The sequence below is a fragment of the Callionymus lyra genome, chromosome 2, assembly GCF_982586985.1.
Source record: "Callionymus lyra chromosome 2, fCalLyr1.hap1.1, whole genome shotgun sequence".
NCBI classification, from domain to species: domain Eukaryota; kingdom Metazoa; phylum Chordata; class Actinopteri; order Syngnathiformes; family Callionymidae; genus Callionymus; species Callionymus lyra.
This window is the reverse complement of record NC_141819.1, coordinates 20,234,332-20,259,257: the sequence shown is the minus strand read 5'-3', so window position 1 is coordinate 20,259,257 and position 24,926 is coordinate 20,234,332. Positions and strand designations below refer to the sequence as shown.

The window sequence follows — 24,926 nt, the reverse complement described above, 5'->3', positions numbered from 1 at the left end:
TTAATGTCCATAGCGGTTCCAAGTAGACAAATCAAGTAATTGTACACGTTTATTCACATTTGTCCAACGTTACAACGAAGCACAAATCAATTCATTTTCACTCGACTTTTTAGATTCTACTTTCGGGTCGGTCATTAACGACCGACACCTGAAGCTTCTGAGGAGAATTGAACGATCAAACCATTTGGCCACAGAGGCACAGCTTCATTTCATGTGAACGCCTCTTTACGATAGTCAGAACCCTTGACGTGGAGCAGAACAGAAACCATTTTGAAAATCATCTTAAAAAAACAAAAGAAAAGGACTTGGGCGCCATGTGATCAGTTGTGCAAATTATAATTCTGGAGTTAAAAATGAAAAGTAGCTGCAGCAGCTCAGACTCACTCCTCGAGGAAATGATAAACGTCATCAATATTCCATCCACAACTTTTCCAGTCTGGAACACTGCGTGCTTCGTATCAGGCCTACAGGGGGCGCTACTTCTGTTAATGATGACACGATCACAACGTTTAGCATCCACTCAGCCGCCCTGCCCAGTGATGACATCGTAACTCATTCCAGCATCTGGGCGTCACTCTGGCAAGTGAACCAGCACCAACGTCTTGGAGCCCAGAGCGAAGGTGAGGGCACAGACGTGAGGCCTGCTCTTCACCTTCCTGTGTCTACGTCAAGTCTTTCGGCGGTCATGTCTTGGTTTGCCGATGTTGACCCGCGGAGGATCGGGTGCTGGCTGCGGGAGACCGGGCCTGGACGGCGGCGAGCGCCGCCACGCTGCGCAGGACTCTGTCCGGCGTCCCCTCGGCGCTGCTGCCGGCCTCCTGCGCCACTTTCTGTGAGCGTCTGTTCTTCTGATCCTGCGTCTTCTTGTCCCTCGTCCTCCTGTCGGAGCTGCGGTCCCGCTCGCTGCCGGAGGACGTGGCCCTCGAGCGCGACTCTCTGTGCTCCGTGTTCTGCGAGCTGACGCTGCGGGTCCGCCGGCTGCTGCTGTTGCTGCTGCTGCGGCTCCTGCTGCTGCGCCCGCCGCCCTCGCCGTCGCTGCTCGCGCTGCTGCAGGCGCTGTGGCCCCGCGAGGACGACCGTGCTTCTCCCTCGCTCTCTTTCCCCCTCGTTGACTTGCGGCTCCCCCTTTCCTTGCCCTCCGTCCGGGGCCTCTTGTGCTCCACCTCCAGAGGCGGGACAAGGGAGCCGGGACACTGTCTTGTTGAACGTGCTGCGGAGCGGCTCGTTTGATTGGAGCCCTTGTTGTGTTGAGCACTTTTGTTATTGGCCACCGAGTTAGTCTGAGGGGAGGTGGGGGTACTCTTCGTTTTGGACTTATGGCTCTGGTCTGAGGCGACGGCTGTTTTTGAGTCTTTACGCGGGGTGTGACCAGGTGTGTCCACCCTTCCTTTCATAGCAAGAAGCTTCGCTGCCGCGTTCAGCGCTGAACATCTCTTCCCCCGGACTTCAGGCTCCGGGGGCGTGTTGTTACTCGGCGGTTTCGAGTCCGGTAGAGACACCGCAGACCTCCTGGTGGTCCGAACTGAAGGTGTGTCACTCCCCGACTCCGTGGACGTGTTATTGGAAGCAGTTCTGCGAGAGCTCTGCGGCGACTTCTTCCCCTGACGGCTGCTGCTCTTCTCCTGGTCCTGCGGCCCGCGGTTAGTTGAGCGGGTCATCCTGGTCTTCCCCTCGCTGTCCGAGGAGTCGCAGGACGAGGATCTTGAACGGCTTTTCTGAGCAGAAGCGGAATCCTCCTCGCCACCTCCGTCTCCCTCCTCCTCCTCTTTGGTCTGAATGTCGACGTCGCCGCGTCTCCTCTTGGTGGGGTGTCTGTTCTCGTACGTCCTCTGGTGGTGGGCGTAGCGCGTGAGGGTCGTGTTGGAGCAGCTGGAGGACGGGGACGAGGAGCGAGTGGACTCCTGGCTGCTCTGCCTGCTGAGAGATCTCCTCTGGATCAGAGACTTTGGCTCTTCAGTTTGAGCTTCCGGCTCTTTAATTTGATGTCTCTCAGGGTCTTTGGTCTCACAGGGATTTTCCAGCTTCCTCTTTTTGGTGGACTGAGACTCTTCCTCTGCCCCGTCCAGCTCCTTCCCCCTACTAGGTTTGGACTCTGTCCCAGCGTCACTCTCCTCTAGACACTCTCCTGGGACAAGACAAGAGGACCCGGGCTCTGCTGTGGACTCTGAGCTGGACTCTGTCGGTGGAACACAAGACAGCCCAGCACTAGCGGCTAAAGACATGGACTCATCAACTGGTTCGTCCTTTTCAGGACAGGCTTGAGTCGGGACAGGAAGTGACGTCTGTTGGAGCTCCTGGTGAGGAGGGGCGGGTGTGTGGACTGGAGATGGTGGGGCAGTGACCGTTGTGGGCACTGGAGTCGTGGGTATTGGGACCGAGGCCGCAGGTTCTTTGAGAACTTCACCTTGGCCGGCGTCACATGGTGGCGGAGTCGTGCTCGCGACCGTCACTGGAGTGCCCTGCTCCGAGGTGACTGGTAGAGGGTTTTCTTGTGTGGCGGGAGAGGAGGAGGTCAAGGGCACGGGGGAGGTCAACGCTTCTGTTGAGTCGGGCTCAACAGGGTCTGTGGACTGCGAGTCAAGGGTTGACTGGACATGAGTGGCTGTGGAGTCTGGTTCTGAAGATTGCACTTCCTCATCTGGTGGCGTCTTTAGATCCGCAGCAGCATCAGGAGTCGAGGGTACAACGGGGTTCACTTGGCTGACGGTTGTGTGGGTGGAGGAGGCAGATGCTGGCACATCCAACGACGCCCCAGACTCTGTTGGGGGTTCAACAGAATCAGAGTTGGCAGCAGAACTCTTGTCATCAACAGCTTCAGCCTTTGGATTGGTGGAAACACAGTCAGTCAAGGGGTCAGAGGGCGGAACCTCCTGCAACTTCTCTTTGTCAACATTGGGTTCTGGAGGCGTCATCTGTTGACGGCCTCGTTTGCGTTTAGGGGACAACGGAGGACTTCCTCTGTCGCCCGGGGTGGTGGGCTCCGTCGTCTGACAGGCTGGCAAGATTGGTTCGGACGGGGACTTCACAGGCCTTCCCCTCTTTCTCTTTGGAGTGCTGAGGGAAGGAGACTCAGATGTTGGGTCTGGTTTCTTGGCCTGAGCCTTTCCTCGTTGAAGTTCTGCCAGCTGTGCTGCCATTCGGGACTCCGTCTCCAGCCTGCGACGCACCGGCAGGTTCCTCAGCACTGGCATGTCGGGAGAGAGGTGAGGCGGCGAGTACGGAGGATAACTTCGGACGGGCTGCATAGGGGGACTCGGGGTGGAGTCCTGCTCCTGAGGAGGTTTAACTGCCCGAGTCTTGTCGTCCTCTGCAGCAGCGTCCTCAGAGGACGTCCCTCCGGCCGTACCACTTCCTCTTCTTCGCCTCTTCTTCGGCTCCTTTTCCTCCACCACGGTAACCAGACGGCCGGGGAGCTTTCGCAGGACTTTGGCAGACGGGGAATCGTCCACGAGACCACGCAAGACCTCTTCGTCCGCTGACTGGCGCTTGCGAGGAGAGCGAGAGCTGGTGGAGGGCAAGGACGTGCAGCTTTGGTCTTTGGTGTCATTGTCTTTAACTACTGGGTCCACACTGGAGTCCAGAGAAGATTCTGACACCTTCTTTTCTATCCGGGTCTCCTCCTCTCCAAGTCCTTTATTGGAATTGTTCTCCTGGTCCCCAGCAGGTGTTCCTGCCGGTTCTGAGGCTGTTGCAGGGGAAGGCACTTCACTTGGTTGTGGGTTCTGCGTAGTGCTGGTCTTGACGCTAGTCTGGTCTCTGGCAGGAGACAAAGCTTTAGCAGATTTGGCGTGAGCGGGTTTCTGTGGTTCACACCGAGACTGTGTTGTGGTTCCAGGATCTTTAGCAGCTCCTCGTCCTCGCAGTCCAGCTCGCTGTCTCTCAGGCACTTCTTTGGGCGTCGTGGGCTGTGGTTCAGGTTCGGGCGAGGCGCCACGCAGACGCCCGCTTGTTCGCGTGGACGCCAAAGTTTTGTCTTTAGGTTTTCGGCCACGATGAGATGGAGCTGAAGGTTCGACAGGAGAAGCCAAGTCGTCCTCGTCTTCGTCTGATGGAGCGTTGACTTTCAGACCTTCTTCCTTGGCCTGGTCCAAACCCTTTCTTGCCGCCTCCACTTGTTCCTGATAACAAAGAAACATTATTTCAAGCGTGACTCAAAAGCTATGGAGTTTGAGCTCAACTAATGTGTGTTTGCGGCTCTGGTTCATATCCTTCTGTGCCTCTCTAGGAATAGTTGGACCTGCATGTTTTAAATGTACCCTTTTCAATGTACTTGCATGTTAATGTTGTTTGTTTGGATCAGCATCAGTAATTAAGGGATTCTAAAAAAAAAAAAAAAATTGTGTGTAATGCTCCTTGTATGTTTGTGATGTGTGGACTTAAAAACAGAGTTTGTGTCACACCTTTAAGTGAAGAGAGCATTGATGCTCTCCTGGTCCTTACCTCAGCTTGTTTCAGCTCTTCTTTACATACATCTTCCAACGAGGCCTCCAAGAAGTTCATGGCGTAACGTTCGATGGGCGTCAGCTGTTTGTCAGAACATGAACGGATTAGAATGTCAAACTACACTAATTATAGTTTAAATAATAACGGATCCCCCTATATTTACTACGGGCTGTGTAAAGTGTTTTACTCTTGCGTTGGAGAATTTACAGCTTTTTTATATTTGTTTCGAAATCTAAATATGTCCCAACATCAGCTTTAAACTCTGATGGAGTCCACTATGTCCCCTAGTCCTCAATCATCGCCAGGATTTCAGTTTTCCTTTAGCTGCAGAGGATTGCCATCTAGTGGCCGGAGGTTTAATAGCAACACAATTTATTTTATACACAATTTTTATTTAAATGGAAACCATAAAAGAACTACAATAATACAAATAAATTGAGCTTGAAAGCAAAAAACATCATGGGAAAAAAAGTAGAGCAATATTTAGGCTTTAACTGAAACGTTTTTTTTTTTTTTACACACCACTGGACCTCTGTTGACCACTGACCTGCTCTACAAGGGCAGCAATTTCCTGCTCAGCCTTAGAAAGCTCCTCCACCTCCTCTTGATCTCCTCCATCATCCAGTGGGATGTTCTCGTTGAACTCTGCCAGCTCTGCTACCTGTTCCGCTTTGGCTTGAGAGGCGGCTACAATGTCTTCCTCGTCCTCAGCCCGGCAGAGAGCCTGCAGATCACACAATCATCACATACGGAACAGACGAGTCCCTGTCACAGGTAACTTTAAACCTAGTTTTTTGAAACAGCATTTCTACAACCGTGACAGGATCCATGAGATTTTGAGTAAAATATGTGATATTTAAAGAACAATCACAAATCTTACCTGCTCCAGAATTGTGGTGTTCTGTTTGTTGCTGGGCTCCTCTTCTTCTGGGATGGACACAGTCAGGTCAGCGGCTGCCTCTCGCTTCTCGCCTTCATTCACGTCAAAAAGCTCTCGGATAGTTTGCTGAGGAGCAAAGTGAAGACGGTCAAGCTGCAGTACATCTTAAGTTCAAGGAAGTTTAAATTCGGATCATAAGAAATGGACATCAAGTGTGATACATTTTCTCAAACAAGATCATCAAACATGACTTCAAAGTCACGGTGAGTGTGCATAAAGCTCTACCTCTTTGAAAAAAGCTGTGGTGAAGTTTCCTCCCTCGATGGCCATATCTCCCAGCATCCTCTTCTGGTTGGCCTTTTTCAGAATGTTTTCCTCGACGGTTCGCTCACTGATCAACCTGAGTGTTAAAATTGAACAGTTGAGCCATTAGAGTTTTATAGAAACCCTGTGAAGCAACAATATTTGTGATGACTGTTCATAAACGCCGCGCAAATAATAAACATATCACGGTTAATAATACTTCATATACATGAAAATTTAAGGACAACTAATTTTAAGCGACACATTTTCATTATGCTTCACTCGGTCCTGAACCACAAACCAACTTTAGGAGCCACTGATTTATACATGTCGTCCTACCTGTAGATGTGGACGTCTCTGGTCTGCCCAATACGGTGACACCGGTCCTGTGCCTGGGCATCCATGGTTGGGTTCCAGTCACTGTCGTAGAAGACCACTGTGTCGGCACCGGTCAGGTTGACGCCGACTCCTCCACTGCGGGTGGAAAGAATGAAGCAGAAGATCCTGCGGTCAGCATTGAAGCGATCCATCAGCAGCTGAGGACAAAGCAGGGAGGTTTAGAGTTTTGACCCAAAATTAGCGTCACCCAGATGTTTCTGATGAAACAAACCTGCCGCTGCTCCACACGTGTGCTGCCGTCCAAGCGGAGGTAGATGTGCCCGTGGTAGTTTAGGAATTGCTCGAGTATATCCAGCATACGAGTCATCTGGGTAAAGATCAGCACACGGTGACCTCCCGTCTTTAGCTTCCTCAGCAGAGTGTGAAGTGTCTGTAGTTTTCCTGAAAATAAGAGAACATTTTTGGACCAGTAAACCTTTCCCACTCATTGGTTCATGCAGACTACTGTTTGTATTGTTTTACAGTGTTTACTTGTAATAACTCTTCTATGGAGAAATGATTCTTACATATATATATATATATATATATATATATATATATATATATATATATATATATATATATATATATATATATATATATATATAGAATTGCATGTATGCATTTTAGTCATCAGGCTAGTCTGGAAAGAAAATATCACACTCTGAACTTTCTTATTGTTGGAGGTTAAGAAACCAACCAACAACTGTTGTTGTTTTTCAGAGTAGACTGTACTCTCTGAGGAGGCTCCGATCATTTAACATCTGCAGGAAGCTCCTCTGCACGTTCTACCAGTCTGTGGTGGCCAGTGTCCTGTTCTATGCTGTAGTGTGTTGGGGTGGGAATGTGTCCAAGAGGAGTGTCACAGGTTGGACAGATTGATCAGAAGGGCTGGTTCTGTGGTTGGCATGAAGCTGGACTCACTGGTGACAGTTGCTGAGAGGAGATCATTGAACAAACTACTGTCCATCATGGATGATGACAGTCATCCTCTGAACACTGTCATCAGTGAGCAGAGAAGCAGAATGAGTGCACGAATGCTCCTTTCAAGATGCAAAACTAATACACTCAAGGAATCATTCATTCCTCGTGCTATTAGATTGTACAATTCTGAGTTTCGGGGCAGGAGTGGAGTGAGAGTATCTTGACATTCTATTGTATGTTGATCTTTTTCTTTGTTATTTGTCTTCCATCTATGTTCTTTATCATTAGACTTTGATTGTATTATCTTGTTCTTTCTTTTTATTTCTCTTTGTTCTTGTTCTTATTTTGATTTTTATGAATAATGGTCTGTATTGCTGTGTGTAATTGGAAAAAAACGATTTCCCGAAGGAGACCTCCTTAGGGATCAATAAAGTTTTACCTAACCTAACAATATGAGACTAGATTGGCAGTGATTAAAATTAGTTTAATTAAGTTTATGTTTTTTTTTTATCAGTTACTTACCAGTCTGCTGTCTGGCTAAAGAATATTGTTTAATTAAACGTAAAGTTTTTTTCATTATTTATCTGTATGCCATCTAATGGTAATGTCTCTCATTTTATAATAATGTATTGTGTTTATTATATTGATCCTTTTATTTAATTTCATTTTTATGTTCTGTAACGCCACCACACAATTCCTGCGTTGTGTTTACTACACTGGCAAAAAGAGTTTTCTGAACATTTACATTTAAGAAAAAAAAGCACACTAGGTAAATGTTGTATTCAACCAGAAATGCAAATGTTGTATGAAGGATACCATTTGAAAATGAATTAAAATACAATTATGTTATAGTCAGTAATTTGCAGCAACAACTGGACTGGCCTCATAAAGGCATATTTTCCATTTTATTTCACCCACAATATAGCCTCAAAATAAGGTCTCTTACGTTTGAAAAATAAATTCAACTGTACTTTATAAACATTTAGAAATATGCCATCACATGTTATCGTAACAAGTCGGCATATCAGCTGTGCCGAAAGGTCAGTAGATCTTACCACAGTCATACTGGATGAGCCTGAGGTCTGGGAACTGTGTTCTGGTGTTGCACTGAATCCGGTGGAGGCTACGAGCCAGTGGAGCGACTTCACTGGTCAACGTGGAGGAGAAGATGGTTTGCTGGTGGTTGAGAGAGGGAGGTGGGTGGCAGCAGTGCAGGGAGATGGGAGGAGCCTCCACAGGAGGAATTACAAAGGTGAACCTGAGGCAATGTCAATTCGTTAGTGATCAATGTCGAATGTTCAAATAGTGAAATCATGACTCCACCTGTCCACGATTTCTTTCAGCAGCTCCAGTCTCTCCTCGATGCCGTGGATTGCGCGGTTAACGGCGTCACTCTGATTCCAGAAGTCCTGTCTGCGCAGGCAGCTGCTATGACCGGACCGCCTCCAATAACCCTCATTTTTTATTTCAGCCGGGAAGGGGCTTGGCCCAGTCAGGAACGTCAGGAAATCCAACACCTCCTTTCCGTATACTGGCGACACTGAGCAGCGGCTCTCGTTTACTCGAGCAATCAAGTCCAGTTTGTCTTCATGCTGCCGCTTTTGAATGTCCGCCAACCACGACTATGGGTCGAAGGAAACAAGAAAATACAGTCAGTGGAGATGTTATTATTTTCTATATTTGGACCTAATGTTACAATTCATGAAGAATCACTTGAGTTATGTTGATCTCTTAGATTCACGCTAAATATTTCCAATATGCTTCAGTAAAACAACCCCGGAGAAAACACTTTGGTGTAGTAAGGAAAACGGAGAACATCTGCTGCAGGTGGAGAAGATTAAGCAATAACAAGACAGTTACCATATGAAAAGGCGAGCGAGGAGGTGGACGAGGCACTTTTCTTGGAGCAGGGGGGGCTTTCACTGCTGGAATGGACCTGCTGGTAGTCGGCATTTGGCTTATGCTCTCACATGGTGGCGCCGATTTACTCACAGAAGATGTAACTACTGGAGACGGAGCTGTGGAGGAAAATGGGTGGTTTAATGTAAAAATCACTCCAGTTATGCCTTAGGTATATTAAAATCATTGAATCCTGTTTTCATTACAGTTTGATTAATAACAACAGATGTGGCATGAACGGTGTCCCAAGCATTGACATGAGTCCAGTGGTGGTCTCACCTGGCTGGTCTGCACTCAGCAGAGGAGGTTGAACTACTTTGAGGATGGGTCGAGGTGGGTGAGGCTGGTTTGGGACAGTACTGGGGATTCTGGGAGGAGCTATGGTGTAGTGGGCAGTAGCAGGACCCGGGGTGCGCTGGGTTATCTGTAGTGTGGCTGTGTGTCTGACAGGGGTTGTGGTTGGGTTGAAGGGACGGGAGGGCTGAGGGACCGCACGAGGGGAAGGGGCCACGGCCATTGTGGGAACAGGCCCACCCTCCTTGCCTGTTGACTGACGAACGACGATCTTGACCACACCCTGGTTGCTGACCACAGATGAGGGAACTGAGAAGAGAGATCGGAAGAGCGGTGAGATCACCACCTTGAGCAAAGGCTGTCAAATGTTTGAAGACCTGAAACATTAGTTCACTAAATAATGATAAAGTGTTCATTAACACCAGACAAGAATGTCTCCTTATATAACACACTGTGGCTTAAGTGAGAACCGTGCGAAAGTAAGGTGAGCGTGCCAACATAATGAGAGGGCGTCGCTTCTGAGAGTGTTGATCACCAAGGTAAGATTTGTTTAGAATTGATCAACCGTTTAAACAACAACCCATGTCATTCTCAGTTTTTGACATTTAAAATAAAGAAAAACATCACAAAGGAGGAACAAGGAACATTAAGGACAGGCAAAAAAAAGTTGTGTATGTTGACTGTAGAAAAAAAAAAAAAAAAAATCTTTCCATATCCAGTCCTACATAGAATGTCCTAAACACAACTAAGCATATGAAAACGACACATTTGCCACCATAGTCACATGAATATGGACATATTTGATTGACAAAATTGTAAATTGGGTTTCATGAATTCATGATATGGAGAACATCAGAAAATGTAAGAGTTAACACACTTCTTATCTACCCCAAAACATTTCTGTGAAATTCAGTCGTCCACTTTTAAAGGTACTGTGTTCACAAACAAAAAAACTGATTACCTAATCTCTGCTTTGGTATTTTTTTTTGTTGGAGTTGACATTATAATTTAAACAAGATAAAGGCAGATATGTGCAAGCGTCAAACCTTGAGCGGAGGCAGTGAGTGGCAGGCGACTGGGAGCAGGAGTGGTGGGTATTGTAGGATGTGTGTTCGAGGTTTGGACGGTCAGCTGTGCCGGCTGACTGATGAGGTGGTGTTGTCCCCCGCTGGACACCAGGTGCATCACATTTCCTGCCAAGCAAACATGAGCAACAATCGTCAACAGTAAAACACGGGACGACTGCAGCAGGATGACGGAGAAAATAAGAGTGAAAACACACCTTGAACAGGTCTTGGAGGGGCAACAGGAACTTGGTGAATCTGAGCTCCGGAGAGAGTCAATTTATTCCCCTGGAGCTGGAACGTAACTGGTTTACTGCCCTGACATGACGACACAGGACGTCCTGCCAGAGAGGCCAGCTGAGCAATGCTGACCACCTCACCGGCTGTATGGGGAAATACAGATTAGGACTAGAGTCTGACTGATCAAGTTTTGTCTGCCTTTTGAGTTCATATACTACTAAAGACTCAAGTGTTACTAATCTGTTTGATTAAATGAAACCAAATGAAATGTACATCTACCAGTCATTACCAAAAGTACGAGTCTGAGCCTCCAAGAATAAAAGGACAGCATTTATACAGTATCAATTGATCCTAATTATCTCCATGTTTGTCCTCCTGTAAATCTTCCAACACCAGTCTTACTAGTGGATTGATGTTTAACATAATCTTTGATACTGTATAGCGAAATCAAATTGTACAACCAGACAACACAGACTGTATACTGGGTCTCTGGATTGTTTGTGACTTCAGCAACAATTCTTCCCATCATTCATCAAAACTGATTTAATCCGTTTAAAAATGTGCTTAAGTACAATAATACAAAACCAATTCAAGTAACGTGAGTAAATGAGATTTGTTTCCTTTCATAATACATATTGAATGCGGAAACTCACATGGAAGGCGAGCCTGCATGTCTGGGCTGAGCAGGACTCTCTGGGGCATGCCAGGGTTTGGACTTGGGTGAGCAGGAACGCCAGTTAAACATGGAGAAACGGGAGGTCGGACCGTCAGCACCGACTTAGGTAAGCTGGACCTGACAGCAGTTTGAGGAGCAGGCGGAGGACGAGGAGGAGGAGGTGTACTTGCTACTGTGCACACAACTGGAAAGAGAAGAATGGTTATTGAAACCGGATTACTAGTTCGTCTTTTTGACAGTTTCAGTCAAGTTACCCTGCTGCACAACTGGGGCAGTAGTCAATGGTGTTGCAGTGGCAGCCATTGTTGTCGTCTGAGATGCAGGCGGTACAGAGCAGGTGGGTTTATTCATGAGCAGGACAGGTCGAGCGTCAGATTTAGGGGGTGGCTGGAGCATCCTTGACACACAAAAAAAAAAAAATTGTAGAAGAAAAGTGTCAAGGAAGAGTCTCACTAAAACATGTTAATTATCCAACTAAATTATAATTGAAATGTTTCCAGTCTGTATAAATTGTGTTATTTAAACTCTAGATACTAATTTATTCATTTAAACGTCATATCATGTCTTGTAGTTGTAAATGAAAAAACTAATGTTCAACATTGTCAAAGGTGTTAAGATTTAAACAGCACCTGTTGATTTAAGTGTGTTTTAAATAGATCTTGGACCTTATTCTGTCTGTTTGGACAAACCTCTTTATATAGATACATTTAAAATGTGCTTAGACCAGCCCAGTGAAAACACTTTTCTGGAGTAATAACTTCAAAAAATGGTCATGATGAGGGACTTCTTTCATCTTAAAGTGGAACATTCAACATATGAAACATGCGTCAGGAGAGGGTTTTCACATGAAAGTGAATAATAAACTATATATTTTTATATAAAAGCTTTATTAACATTTTTTTTAAGTCACACAACATAATTTGTATCCCTTGAGGTAGGCGTACAAATAGATGCAGTGTCAAAACTGAAATCTAAACAAGTGAATATGTCTAATTTTAAGAAGAAAATTGTCTTATACTTAAGTGGTAATTTTTAGACAATGAAAAACACAAAAATTACAGTGAACCGCTTTTGTAGGAGAAAAAAAACAATAATGTAATAAAAGTAATTAGAATCAGTTTTAACATGAAACAACTAAAAGTCAAAGAAATGATGCAGTTGTAGTGGATCTGTAGGAGCTCTGACAGAATGTATCCTACAAGACAAACAACATGTGGTGACTTTAGTACCTGTTGACCTTCATGCGCACTGGTCTGGGTCTTGGTGGGGGTTCTGGTGCCTCCATAATTTCCTGGATAAGCTTTCGACCAACCCTGTGTTGAGGCACGAAGACGTCGGTCTGGTATCTGGAGACCGTTGCCTCCATCTTTACCAGATTGAACATGGACAGGTCACAACGCTGAGAAAACAGAAGAAGTTTAGAATTCCGACACAAATTACACAAGATACTGACTGGTTTGGGAGGTTGGAGTCAACACAGACCTTGAGAGGGGGAATGTCGAGGGCGTCCAACACCAGCGAGGCCGTATTGAAAACAATGGGCTTGGTGATGAAGGGCGACTGGATGGGACGAGGATCAAACAGGTTTGGGTGGTTGCAGACTTTACGCAGCTGCATGAGGATGTTGATAACAGACATAAAGTGACCGCTGGCCAGGGTTTCTCTGGTTCTGTAGGTCAGAGACATCGTAACAATTGAGACCCAAAGTCTGAAATCATGATTTCGTTCCTCCCATTTAAATGTTAATGCAACAAGTTGAACTGAAACATTTTTTAGGTTCAATGTTCTAAAGAGGCAGAAAAATAAGCAGCATTATTCAGCATTTTCGAAAAGTAGATGAAACTTACGAGGCCTGGGCCATGAAGTCATCATAGAGGAACCTCTGTCTCTTAGAGAGGCGGCAGCGGACCACATGTTCATATTTCTTCGGCATCTGCTTCTCCACGTCGATTTTGATCCTCCTTAGCAGAAACGGTCTGAGGACTTTGTGAAGTCTCTTGACCAGGCCCTCATTGTACTCCTGGCTCCCTTCGATCATCCCCGTCAAAGGGTTGGAGAACCACTCCTTGAACTCCCGATGTGACTGGAAGACGTGTGGCATCAGGAAATGCATCAGGGACCAGAGTTCCATCAGACTGTTCTGTAGCGGCGTTCCTGTCAGCAGCAGACGGCGATGGCTGAGGGGGGAATGATGGTGTCAAAGAAGGTGATAATGAAACTATAACGCCTTTATCAAAACCGTCACATGAATTCACGTCAACCTTTACTTTACATGAGGGTCATGGACATACATTTTTGCCAATAACTCTAAAAGGGAACGGATTGCTCTTAAAATAAGGGTTTGTCGAAAATTTGAATTTTTGGTAACCCCACTCTAAACACAAACAAAATATGAAAAAAGTTAAGAAGTTAGATTTCCCAGTGTTATTGGTAAATGGATGATTTATTTGTGTCGATTAGCTGTTGAGTACACTGGTCGTCTATATAAATACTCTGTCTTTCTCGGCAGATGAGTTGACAACCTAATGTGTTCTGATGTGGGTTCTCAGTGAAAAGAATTAAAACCAAATGGGTTCTGACCCACCTGTTAAAGTTGAGCAGACTTTGCCAGCGCTGGGATTTAAAGTTCTTGATGTTTTGTGCCTCGTCCAAGATTAAGTAGCGCCAGGACTTTCGCCGAAATGCCTGGTGATCCTGCAAAACCAGCTTATAGGATGTAATGCAGACGTGGAAGGCATTGGGCTTAGTCCAACCCTGAGGAGAAACGCAAAAAAATTGTTTAAGTGTGAGATTGAAATACAAGTTTCAGACACTGCCAACATCCTTCCACTAACCTGTCTCTTGAGCTTTCTCTCCTTCTGACTCCCATAGTAGGTGAGAATCTTGAATCCCGGGCACCAGCGCTTCAGCTCCATCTCCCAATTTAACATGACACTGGTGGGAACAATGATCAGATGTGGCCCCCAGTTACCTGGACACACCAACAACAGAAATGTGTCAGTACAAACAATTCTTGCAGTTAGGGAGGGTTTGTCTTGGTTACTTTTCTCGCATGCCAGGTGGGCCAGCAATGCAATTGTCTGGATGGTTTTACCCAATCCCATTTCATCGGCCAGAATTCCATTCAGTTTCTTCTCAAACATAGTGACCAGCCAATCCAGTCCGATGTGCTGGTACTCTCTCAGTGTGCCATGGAGCAGGAAGGGGATGGGTGTTTTGACCTAAGAGAGGACATTGGAATGTGTTACAGCAGTACAGAAAAGAGAAACTCTTTCCGCAGACCAGGACCAACCTTGGTTGTTGCCAGTGTGTATCCCTTAGGTTGTAAACTTTCCGCTGTAGCTGCGATGTGACTGATCTCCTTCTTTGGTCTAGAGGTGGTTGATGGAGGACTTTGGGCTCCCTCCTTCAACAGGACCTCCATCCCTTCATCTCCACAGTCTTCATCACTCTCCCCCTTCTCGCTGTGTTGTTCTTCATCAGTCTCTTCACACGAATCTAGGATAGGTCAGACCATTCATCAATCATGAAGGGGGGTCATATGCCTCCCTATGCGCCCCCTAATAACGCACAATATGAGGCGACATTGATTTAAAAAAAATAATAAAAAAAACCTTATGAGATATACGTCGTTTAAATTTTATTAAAATTAGATATATTTTCATTCAAACATTTTGTGCAAGCTATTCTATAATAATATCTAATAACATATTCATATTAATATATATAGGATATTTCACACTTGCAGGGTAGTTCCTTACAAACTTGACACTTTGTTAATGGTATGTTTTTGTTTTCTTTGTTCATCATATAATCTGCAAAAAACAATTTCACATGAACATTTAAACACTTTAAAATAATGATTTATTTATTTAATTTTCAAATAAAAATCCCAAATGACTTTAAATGAAATAAAGCATGACCAGTGTTATCTAACAGTATGAATAGTTCAGAATATACAAATAATAAAACCTGGTCTGATTTTCTATTTGATAAAAATCAGAGTATATGGAATAAAGGGAATATAAACTACCTGATTGTAATGGAGTGCCTAAATTCAAACTAAACTTTCAAAGTATTTGTGACAGCCCAGATTGCAGCTACACTAAAGACATTGGTCCAGTGATCTGTTATTACCTGAAGTTTCAGAGTGGCTCACATCATCGCTCTCTTCATCTTCCGTCTCCTCTTCCTCGTCTGCAGAAAACTCTGAATCTGAGGTTTCTTTAGATCCAGATGGTGAAGGAGTCTCCTGGTCCGATGTGTAGGCCCCTTTGTATTTTTCCAGTAGTTCTTCAATGCTCATGTCACCTGGTGCCGTTTGGGAGATTCAGAGTTACGCCAGGATCACAGGGCAATGTTAACAACAGAAATATAACTTGGGATAAATTCAGTAAGACCAAAGATCCATTAAAATCTGAACTATACAAAGGTCTTTATCACATCCACTCATATACCAGGTCACTGAAACAATTGGGATTTAACAGTCTGTGTGGAGTGATAAATACAATTTGGGATAACCATTATTCTGTTAAATTAACCTAAATATAAATGCTACTTATACATTTCAACTACTCTTGGGTGAAGAGAGCAAATGGAGTTAAGGAATTATAATCTCTACATGGAAATGCAAATCATTCATGTTGACAATTGAAACAAACCTTCTTTGGCCAAGTCTCCCAGTTCTTCCTTGTGATCCACATTTCCTTCAACCTTTTCTTGAGCAGCGATGGTGTCCTCCTCATCCTCAGCTAAGGGTTTCAGAGAAATATTAAAAATGTTTAGCTTTTGATACGCAGATTAAAAAGAATAAATGATGGACAAAAACGAGCTGAGCTGAACTTTCTAAGTCTGAAAATAATATTAGTTATGAAGCCAAAATCCCTGAAACAAACACAATAAAAGCCATTTACGATATAAACACTAGGTGTCAAATAAAAACGTTGATCTCGTCCATGAGGGTCTAAAGAGTCTCACCGTCCTCCTCATTAGCAGTGAATTCACCATCTTCCTCCACAGATGAAGAACTTTCATTTGAACACTCCTCTTTGTCGCCCTCCTAAAACAGTCACATGACTCATCAGCTGAATGTCCCATCTTCAGACATGAAAGGAGTTCGAATGCAGGTGAAGATGAGACTTACCTGTGGTAGTTTAAGCGTGCTGATCAGCTGATCCAGAGGCAGCAGACCTTCTTCCTTTAACAGCTCGATCTCTTTACGGCGACTCTCAGCATCGTTTCCCTCGTTCTGCTCCTCCACATCAATAGTCTCTTCGTCGTCCTCCTCTTCCCCCAGAGGCTCAAAATCCCTGTCTGCAATAACAGTCAGCTTCACGAAATGTTTTGAGAATTTTGCAGAGAAAACTTAAAGCTAAATTGAGATTTAAGATCCCATATGGAATTTGTTCGATACGTTCTTTTGAAACTTTGATGACTAACCATGACTTTTTTTCACACTTAATTAAGGTGAAAGAATAATCATAATACGGGACCTTTCATTGACACCGCAAAAGGTTCAGAGATAGAAGGAAATAACACAGATGCAAGCTCTGCTATAATTTCAATGACAAATGAAGATTTTTAAATACATTGGCAAGTTTTTGTATATGCCGGAATAAATACTAGTTTAATTAAAATGTAAACATATTTATGTGTTTTTCCAATCTAGAAATGACAACTCGCACTCATCGCTCCATAACACATGGTCCAGACAACACAGAGACTTCAATAAAATGTAAAACTTCAACAAGTAAAAGTGTGGAATTTGCCAACGAAGACGGTTACTCTGCAGTTGCAGACTGTGATTGTTTCCATGACAACAGCCATTAGCCAGCACTGGAGTTGTAGAGAAGAAGTTAGAAGATTGGTTGTCTCACCATCCTCTTCAGCAGGGGCAGCAGCGTCCGTCACAGTCGACCCTGAAGCAGCTTCAGCTTGTGGGGCGGGTGCGAGGGATTTACTGAGTAGGTCGGAGTATTTCTCCGTCTGACCCACTATAAAGTCCAACTGAAGGTCCAGAGCCTTCTTCCTTTTCTCTTCCAGTCTAGATTGCTGCTTATACTGGACCACCTAGGAGGAATAGGACCGTTAATACCACAATTTACACAGCAAAACCATCTGTTGATCCGTGTACAACCTTCTCTACACTGCTCCAGAACGCCCGGACTTCTTTAGCAACGGAAGACGCCACTCTCCTGATCTTGGCATGCTCGTCCCGTTTAGCCTTTTCCTCCTTCTGTCGCAGATCTTCATGGTGCCGCATCACCATCCGGACCACCTGTCATAAAAAAAAAGGTTGCTTAGTCTAGTTCTGCTCCTATTAAAGTTTCTTTTGTGTTTTAAACAGACATGAGCGATGTTCGTCCCCCACATGAATCCAGAATGAAACCGAATAAAACCATAAAACTGATCAGGTAGAACTTTACTGAAAGCAAAAGTAAACAATTTAAAATCCATCTTATACTTTTTTTGTTTGTCACAAAAGTTATAAGCTTCAGGACTTTTCCTTACGGTTTCATATCCAGGTAGTGTTTATAAAATTATATATGAACGGCAATGCATCATCACCTTGTTAAATATAAATTTGTGATAAAAGGGGATTGTATTTTTTTGTTTGTACAAAAAACTATTATACATTCATTTTATATTTCTTCTATACAATGTCACTGACCTCCTCCACTATTAAAGTTCCATTTATTCTTCTTTTCTTTATATACGACAGTGCCTAACAGTCTCCGTACATAACATGGCCAGCAAATTTAACTGACCACTCATGTTAATAATAAGAGCATAAATGAAGTTTCTACAGATCAACATACACCTGCAGATGGTCCATGAATAAAGCATTAACCAGCACAAAAGCAGGCATAGCAGTTATACTGTAACCTAAGAGGTACAACTTGAGGTTTTGATCATTGTTACATCCCTTTTCATTGTGATTAATCTCTAAATTTGGTTTCTGGTCTGGTTCTGAAGTGTACCCAGATCTGGATCCACTAATAATCTGAAAATCCTCCAACCTTGCGGGCCACACCCCTCTTCCAGCGGCGCTCTTGTGCGAAGTCTGATGACAGCCACTGCATCTCCTCACAAAGGTAATCCCACTGGACTTTAGGACGTTGAGGCTCAGACAAGCGAGTCAGACGTTTTGTGGACCAGAATCCTTCCCGCTTCAATGCTTGGGTCCGATGTTCGATTTCTGCTTCCTGCAGGACACAGATGACACAAAAGCATTTGTATATCGTCAAATGAGATAAAGATACCAATGGCAACTTCAGTCAAATTATTCAGTGGCGGTTATAAAGATTATAATGTTGATCATTCAGAGTGAAAAGACAGAACAAGCAGGACACTCACGTGCTTAGCAAGCTCCGCCATGTCAGTGTGTCGCTCCCCTTTCGGCCTTTGAGGAGTCGATTGGTCCTGAGGTGAGGAACTGGAGTTCAAGCTCCAAGAAGAGGTAGGGGAGATGAACTTGCCATGAAGACCCCTTAGAGGAGAGGACTTTTCCCGTAGTGGAGTGGACCAGTCGGAGGAGGAAACAGCTGAGGCCGTTGGGGAGGAAAGGATGGCTGAGGAGTTGACCCGCTCAGAGATCCACTGACGACCCTGAGGAACAAGAGTTATCAGAAGCAGAACTACTTCAGAAGGACTAGCAGCAGGAGGCTCCCAGTCTCAGAGAGATTGGCAAAGTTAGCGTAGTTTAAATTCAGTGAAACTGCAACAGTAACACTCAAAAGGGATGAATTAATTTAATCAACTTAAATTTTGAACAATATTTGAATCTGTAGCAGTGAGAAGTCAGAAAAGTCTTATATCCTAGATCCTGACCTTTCTCAGCAAGAGATGTATGATGCATGTATAAATGCATCTCAACTGATTTAGAGTAATCCACACAATCAGTTTGACAGATATTTGATTACGTCCATGCCAGACTTACTATCTTGAACACTTCCTGTGCGGCAGAGACTCACTGTTAAATTCACACCCCCAAGTGTTGAACCAGGATCAGTTTTACATCCATTACAGACATTGAGGGTTCATAGAATAATTCCCTCAATTATACATTATTTACTTTCAGTAACCATTTTACCTGGACAGATGACCCTGGGGTGCTGGTACCACTTTTCATCTGTTCTTCATCGCTGTCATCATCTTGACTGCTGGCCCGTCCGGAAGCGGCTTCTTCCATAGTCTCGTCCTGATCCATGTCCTCTTCGGAATCCTCATTTTCTTCTTCCTCATCCTCATCCTCCTCTTCATTGTCAGATTGGTCGAGAGGATCACTTGGCAAAAGAGCCTCCACATATCCACTCTCTTTTTTCTCCGGCAATTTCAGTTTAGGTTGTAGTGAAGTGGACAGAGCCTTGTCTTGGGAGCCAGGCCCTGGTTGACTTGTGTTTACAGTGGGTTTTGCTGCTCCTGGTTCAACTGTCGTGGCCTGAAGACCAGGAGGCGTTTCTACAATGGGACTGAAGAAACTTTCTGCTGCTGCATTAATGTCAGATGTTTTGTGATCGCACACAGTAGTCCCTAATGTGGCTTGAGATTTGCATTTGCCATCTGTTTCAACAAGCTGCTGTCTGTGGGACTGTGAAGGCTTTAGGGCAGAAAGTTCTTGAGATGAAGGCAAAAGCTTTTGGTTAATTGTAACAGAAGAATGCGGGATTAAGGTTTCTGACAGATCTGATGAAACCAAAGAGTCTTTAGACCCCGAAGCTGATGGATTTTGATCCTGTGATGATGGATCATTCAAGTCACTTGTATCAACAGCTGATGAACCTGCTGCTTTAGTTTGTTCTAAGGAATCTGTCTGAGGAACATGTACCTCATTGATTGATGTTTTTTCCGAGCCTTCTGAATTTACCAGAATCTGAGCTCTTAAATTCGTCTGATCCACAGTAAAGGACTCAGAGACTTGAACTAAACAGACGTGGCTCGAATCCGAGTCGACCACCAGATGCTGTTCGACTGCAGCACCGTTGGTCTCCTGCGGTGCTTGGTCAGACCCTTGCTGAGAAATGATCATATTCTCATCAAAGGTCTGAACAGAAGGGTCCAAACTGGACTCTAAGTCCACTTTCACGCCATACTCCTCTGCGTTTTCTAGTAAAGCGTTAAACAAGTTCACCTCATATCCGGGCGACTGAGGCATTTGCACACCACTGCTGCCACAAATGGTCTCTTCCGCAACCTCTTCCACCAGACTGCAAAATTGGTACACTTCCACGGACTGCGAGTCCAGGTCAAGACCTGCATGGACACTTGTGTCATACAGTTTTGTGTCTCCGCTGGCCAGCTGGTTGACGATAGCAGCCTCGCAGACGGTTCCATCTTCTCGCTGCAGGAGGTAACTCTGCTTCAAGTGAACATTGGTCCAGTCCCCACTGAGGTGCGCCCCCTCTTGGACCACCACAATCTCCTGAGTGTCCGTGGAATGAACGAGCCCAGCGATCAGTGGTGACTGTGTGATGTGGACATGCTCCGATGCTTCAGCCTCATCCACCTGCTCAGCTTGCAGGGACATGACGAGGCCGGAGTCAAAGATGGGGTGAACAGAGACACTGGAGGACTGTGGACTTTGATCTCCCAGTTCTCCTTCCACATTGTTGCAGTTTTTTAGGTCTTTTTCTTTGTCTGTTAAACTGTTGGACCCAGACTGAACCTGCTCCGTGGAACCGACCTCAGGGAGTGTCTCAGAATCCGATGCTGCCTCGAAAATCTCATCAGGTGGTGATGTAGTTGCTGCACAACTCTGGATTTGAGTGAAATCCAGAGAGTTGACTGCATCGACATATTCAACTTTACTTGTGGTGAATGTGGGATCGAACAGGTCCGTTTGTTGAGTGTTGCCACTTGTGGACAAAGAGCCAACGTCCTGCAGACAACCTGCTTGACTCCCAGCACTGGTTTGTGAGCATCCTGACGACTGTTGGGATTCTGTCTGGAACTTGAGGGTGGTGTTCGCATCTTGACGTTCAAAGTCACTCTCCGTCCCTTGTTTGTACTCCACTGCAACAGTCGTCTCTGTAATAGGTCCAGTAGCTTCGGTGCCTGACTGAACCTGCTGTGGCTGACTATTTGAGAGAATCTTTCCAGTTGGTAATCCACAAGGCGACTTCTGTGTTCTACCGTCCACTTGTGTGGTTGCGACTCCTTGAAGCAGGACTTTTTCGGGAATTGCGGAGCCTCCGGAAAGTAGATTATCTTGTGCATTATTCTCCATGACAAGGGTTGCCAAGTTTTCCTCTGGAGTTGGGACTGTAGGCAAACCGGTGACCGGAGGGACTGGGCAGGGGGCAGCTGCAACTGGCCGCGGGGCGTGCCGTGATGACACCCCAGCCACATTCTGTGCAGCCTCGGCGTGAACACCCAGCACATCCACAGCAGGAGACGCACGCTGCAGCGCCGCCCCCCCTACAGGGTCGTCTTCCTCTGCGACGCTCTGTCCACAACCTGCACCTGTGGTCAAACACACAGATGGAGTCAAAAATTAGATATCTTTTAATTTTCGTGACATTAAGAAGATCCGACTGACCAACTGAATTGACCTTCAAAATGTTTTTAATAATCAAGCACAATCAAAACAATTGACAACATCATAACAGAACCGCATTAAAGTAATACTTCACTCATCTTCCCCTCACCCTCATGTCAACTGATGGTTGGGATTATTTTCAGAGTAATCTGTTCCTCTTTAGAGTTATACAAAAAAAGTACATCATCACATTTTAATGAAGTGAGTGTGGCTCAGTGTTCTTCGTCTTTATCATATCGATTGCTATACTTAAATAGTCTACAACAATTAAGTTTAAAATATAGACTTTTTTTTCTTTTCCTGGAACAATTCTTCTCGTCAAGGCTTCAATTCAAGATACGGAGATATTTGGTTATTTTTAAGTGCGTAATTTTGGAGGACGATACAAAAAACAGACACCTGGTCTGTAGTGGCTCCATTAGAATGGATCAAAAATTCTGTCTATAAAAAAAGTAACAGTTAATGAAAATAATCCCAACCCTTAGTCGACATGAGGGCGAGTACAAAATGAAAAGTTTCAATTTTGGGTGAACAAACCCTTTAAATAAGTTTTTGAAGAATTAGCATTAATATAAAAAGGGAGGAAAAGTTTTAAACGGAGGAGAAATCGTATCATGGGCAACAGATTTCAACACACAACCAACAAAAACATCACAACTAATCATTTTCTGAGTCAGTGTGGAAGAGTAAGTCCTCTTCTTACACTTGGGTGTGTCCTATAAACTTCTCCAAGCTGAACAAAAGCTAGGTGACATCACAACACCATGCCAGAATGCACAATTAGCCATTTCTCTTAACACGTCTACTTAGGTTAAATAATTGGTGGTTTCCTCACGAAAGATTAAAGTAAGTAAGTAATTTTTATTTGTATAGCGCTTTTCCAGACCAGGGTCACAAAGCGCTTAAACAATCAAAACAATATTCAATAAAGTATATACTTTAAAGATCAAAATAAAACTGATAACACAACAGGGGTAACACGGTGAAAAGAAACAGTTAATTCATGTTCCTGTCAGCAGCTTTAGTTTTGTCCTTGAAAATCAGAAGGAACATGTAAATACCCGGGGAAAAAAACACAATAGGAATGTAACTAAAAAGCTTTTACAAACGGTTTCCAATAAATAATTTGTCTTTTGCTAACATAATAATAAATGATAACCATGTCCCTTTAATCCATAGTTATTCAAACTCACGTTCAAGACCATACAAAACATAAAATATGTATCAAACCGAACACGACTTGCCAATGAATTACAGTTTCTCACCTGTCTGTGGTGTGAGACACAGGTCTTCTGTGCTTTCTACTTCCAGGATGCTGAGATTATTCTCCACTCCACATGTTCTGGGGAAGAGAGTCAAACTTTAACAAAACCTCAGAGTTGCCGTGTGTTAAGTTATTCTAACATAAATCGCTCATTTAAAAACCCGGACAAGCGTTCACACACGGCACATATATCGGCTGATAGTTCTGAAGGCTCGGCTCGGTTCCGTGCGGACGCTGCAGCAGCTATAAAAACCGAGTTGGGTTTGCTGCAGTCGCCCACAGGAAGATGTTCCGAGTCTATGCTGCATGGTTCCAATAGTAGGTGCCGGTTTCCAGAAACAAAAAGGGCCTTAACGTTACAGATATATCCCTTTTTAACTTGTTTATTCTAAAACACACACAAAAGTGAAATTAGCCAAACTAGCTCGGTATCTTTGTTTGTCTTCATGGAGCTATTTAGCTTAGCATTAGCCACGCACATAGACATGCACCGATGGATGGTTCCCTGTCGAGATCGTGGCCCAAGACTTGGATCGACATGTTTTCTTGAGGGGTTCTCATTTATGGGGTGAACGTTAGTCTGGTTAGCATGATAGCTTCTACAACAACAGTGGTCGGGTGGCACTAACGCCGGCTTGTCGATTGTCGAATACTGGGGCGCGCAGGCGCCTGATCCACACCCGCGGTTATGTAACGATGTCCCGTTTTCACACTTCTTGTGTGGACATTTTTTTTTAAAAGTCACTTCGTAACGACCGCAAACATGCGAAAAGTCGCATTATTAGCCGCTTCTGCATGCACTACAGAGGGGCACAATCACTTGTGACGTCACTGCGTGGGGTCAAAAAGATTCGACAAAAAAATAAATAAAAAAGGCACACAATATTTTATTACTACAACAAAAAGAAAACCATTGGATTTTACAAGATAAAATAAATAAATTAGTGCCTTTTCAAAGTTTCATATAAATTTTACAACGATTGGGCAGGGGGGTTAGGGGGTGTCACCGTGTGCCACCGTTGCGCCTTTATAATTGACCACGTCTGATATAGGATTAACAACCGTTTTTGCTCTTTTAAAGCAGGACACATTCTTAAAATCAACACATTGCCTATACGTAGGTTAAAGGGTAGAAGTTGTTCTTTTGGCAAATTAAAAAACATCTTCCATTATTCTTTTGAAGTACAGAAGAAAACATACTAGCTCATGCTAGCTGATCACGGTCCCTCTTCGTCCGCTGGTTAGACCTCCCCTCGGATACCCCCCTTACTTCCTCCTTGCCCCCTCCCTTTCAAAGCCGCCATCTTAAGTTCCCACCTACCTGAAATTTCCGACCGATTTTCTTTTACTAAATTCTCGCAGAAGGAGTCGTCATCCGCGAAAAATCGCACTCAATCCGTAATGTCAGCGACTCAAACTGTCTCCCGTTACCCAACGAGGTACCCCTTGGTCGGCGGGAAGAAGTGAAAATCCGGTCCGGGAGAGACTGGGTTTCGGCGCAGAATGTAGCGGTCGCGGGGAGGAGACTTGACGCAGCGAAATGGTGGAGGAACGCTGCTGCTGACAAAGTACGAAACGCACGGATATCTCGCGAGATCTCGCCGAGCGCGCCACTTGAAATGGTGTTTTTCACATTCTGCCGATACTTTTAGACATCGTTCTGATCCGTTTACTTCGGAATCTTAAAATTGACTCAAGATTAAATAAAAGCAACCAACCTACGTTTGTCTTTTAGTGTCAATTCCGTGTATGTATTTTGCTTAAAATATTTTTTATAAATGTGGTTATGCTGTCATGGTACACCTTCTTTTCCATCAAAAGTTCTCGATTTAATTGTTTAATACATTAAAACCCATTTTACACCATTGTAAAGTTTATGTTATGCTTGTGCGTTTCTGTCGACTCCATCAGATGCTTAACTTTTTAAAATAATAATTAACTGAGAAGACCACATAAGATGAAACATTTAAAACACCTTTGTGCCATAAGTTATCCGTCATTCAATAACCGTTCGTTCCTTACCT

General features: G+C 44.4%; 1 protein-coding gene across 1 annotated transcript; it reads right to left on the bottom strand.

Moving 5' to 3' along the window:
• srcap (Snf2-related CREBBP activator protein) lies at window positions 1–24,532 on the bottom strand. Its single transcript, XM_087783988.1, has 33 exons — window positions 24,224–24,532; window positions 22,904–22,980; window positions 19,194–21,562; window positions 18,458–18,709; window positions 18,121–18,306; window positions 17,238–17,378; window positions 16,978–17,170; window positions 16,245–16,414; window positions 16,079–16,160; window positions 15,763–15,852; window positions 15,239–15,412; window positions 14,394–14,599; window positions 14,145–14,322; window positions 13,936–14,072; window positions 13,686–13,855; window positions 12,949–13,278; window positions 12,584–12,770; window positions 12,331–12,500; window positions 11,356–11,498; window positions 11,079–11,285; window positions 10,404–10,568; window positions 10,168–10,314; window positions 9,107–9,430; window positions 8,789–8,946; window positions 8,252–8,550; window positions 7,984–8,186; window positions 6,237–6,406; window positions 5,966–6,162; window positions 5,609–5,723; window positions 5,324–5,449; window positions 4,991–5,167; window positions 4,441–4,524; window positions 1–4,118 (listed from the first exon to the last, which is right to left on the bottom strand). The coding sequence occupies exons 3-33, from the start codon at window positions 21,324–21,326 to the stop codon at window positions 684–686; spliced, it is 10,749 nt and encodes a 3,582-aa protein (XP_087640114.1). The 5' UTR covers window positions 21,327–21,562; window positions 22,904–22,980; window positions 24,224–24,532; the 3' UTR covers window positions 1–683.
• Window positions 24,533–24,926: the final 394 nt, after the last annotated feature.

Excerpts from the sequence above, each read along its gene's own strand:
- srcap (XM_087783988.1), bottom strand. The coding sequence starts at position 21,326 with ATGGAGAATAATGCACAAGATAATCTACTTTCCGGAGGCTCCGCAATT. Across the intron at positions 6,407-7,983 it reads GCTCATCCAGTATGACTGTG|GAAAACTACAGACACTTCAC; the intron begins GTAAGATCTACT and ends TCTTATTTTCAG. Across the intron at positions 5,724-5,965 it reads AGAGACGTCCACATCTACAG|GTTGATCAGTGAGCGAACCG; the intron begins GTAGGACGACAT and ends TTTAACACTCAG.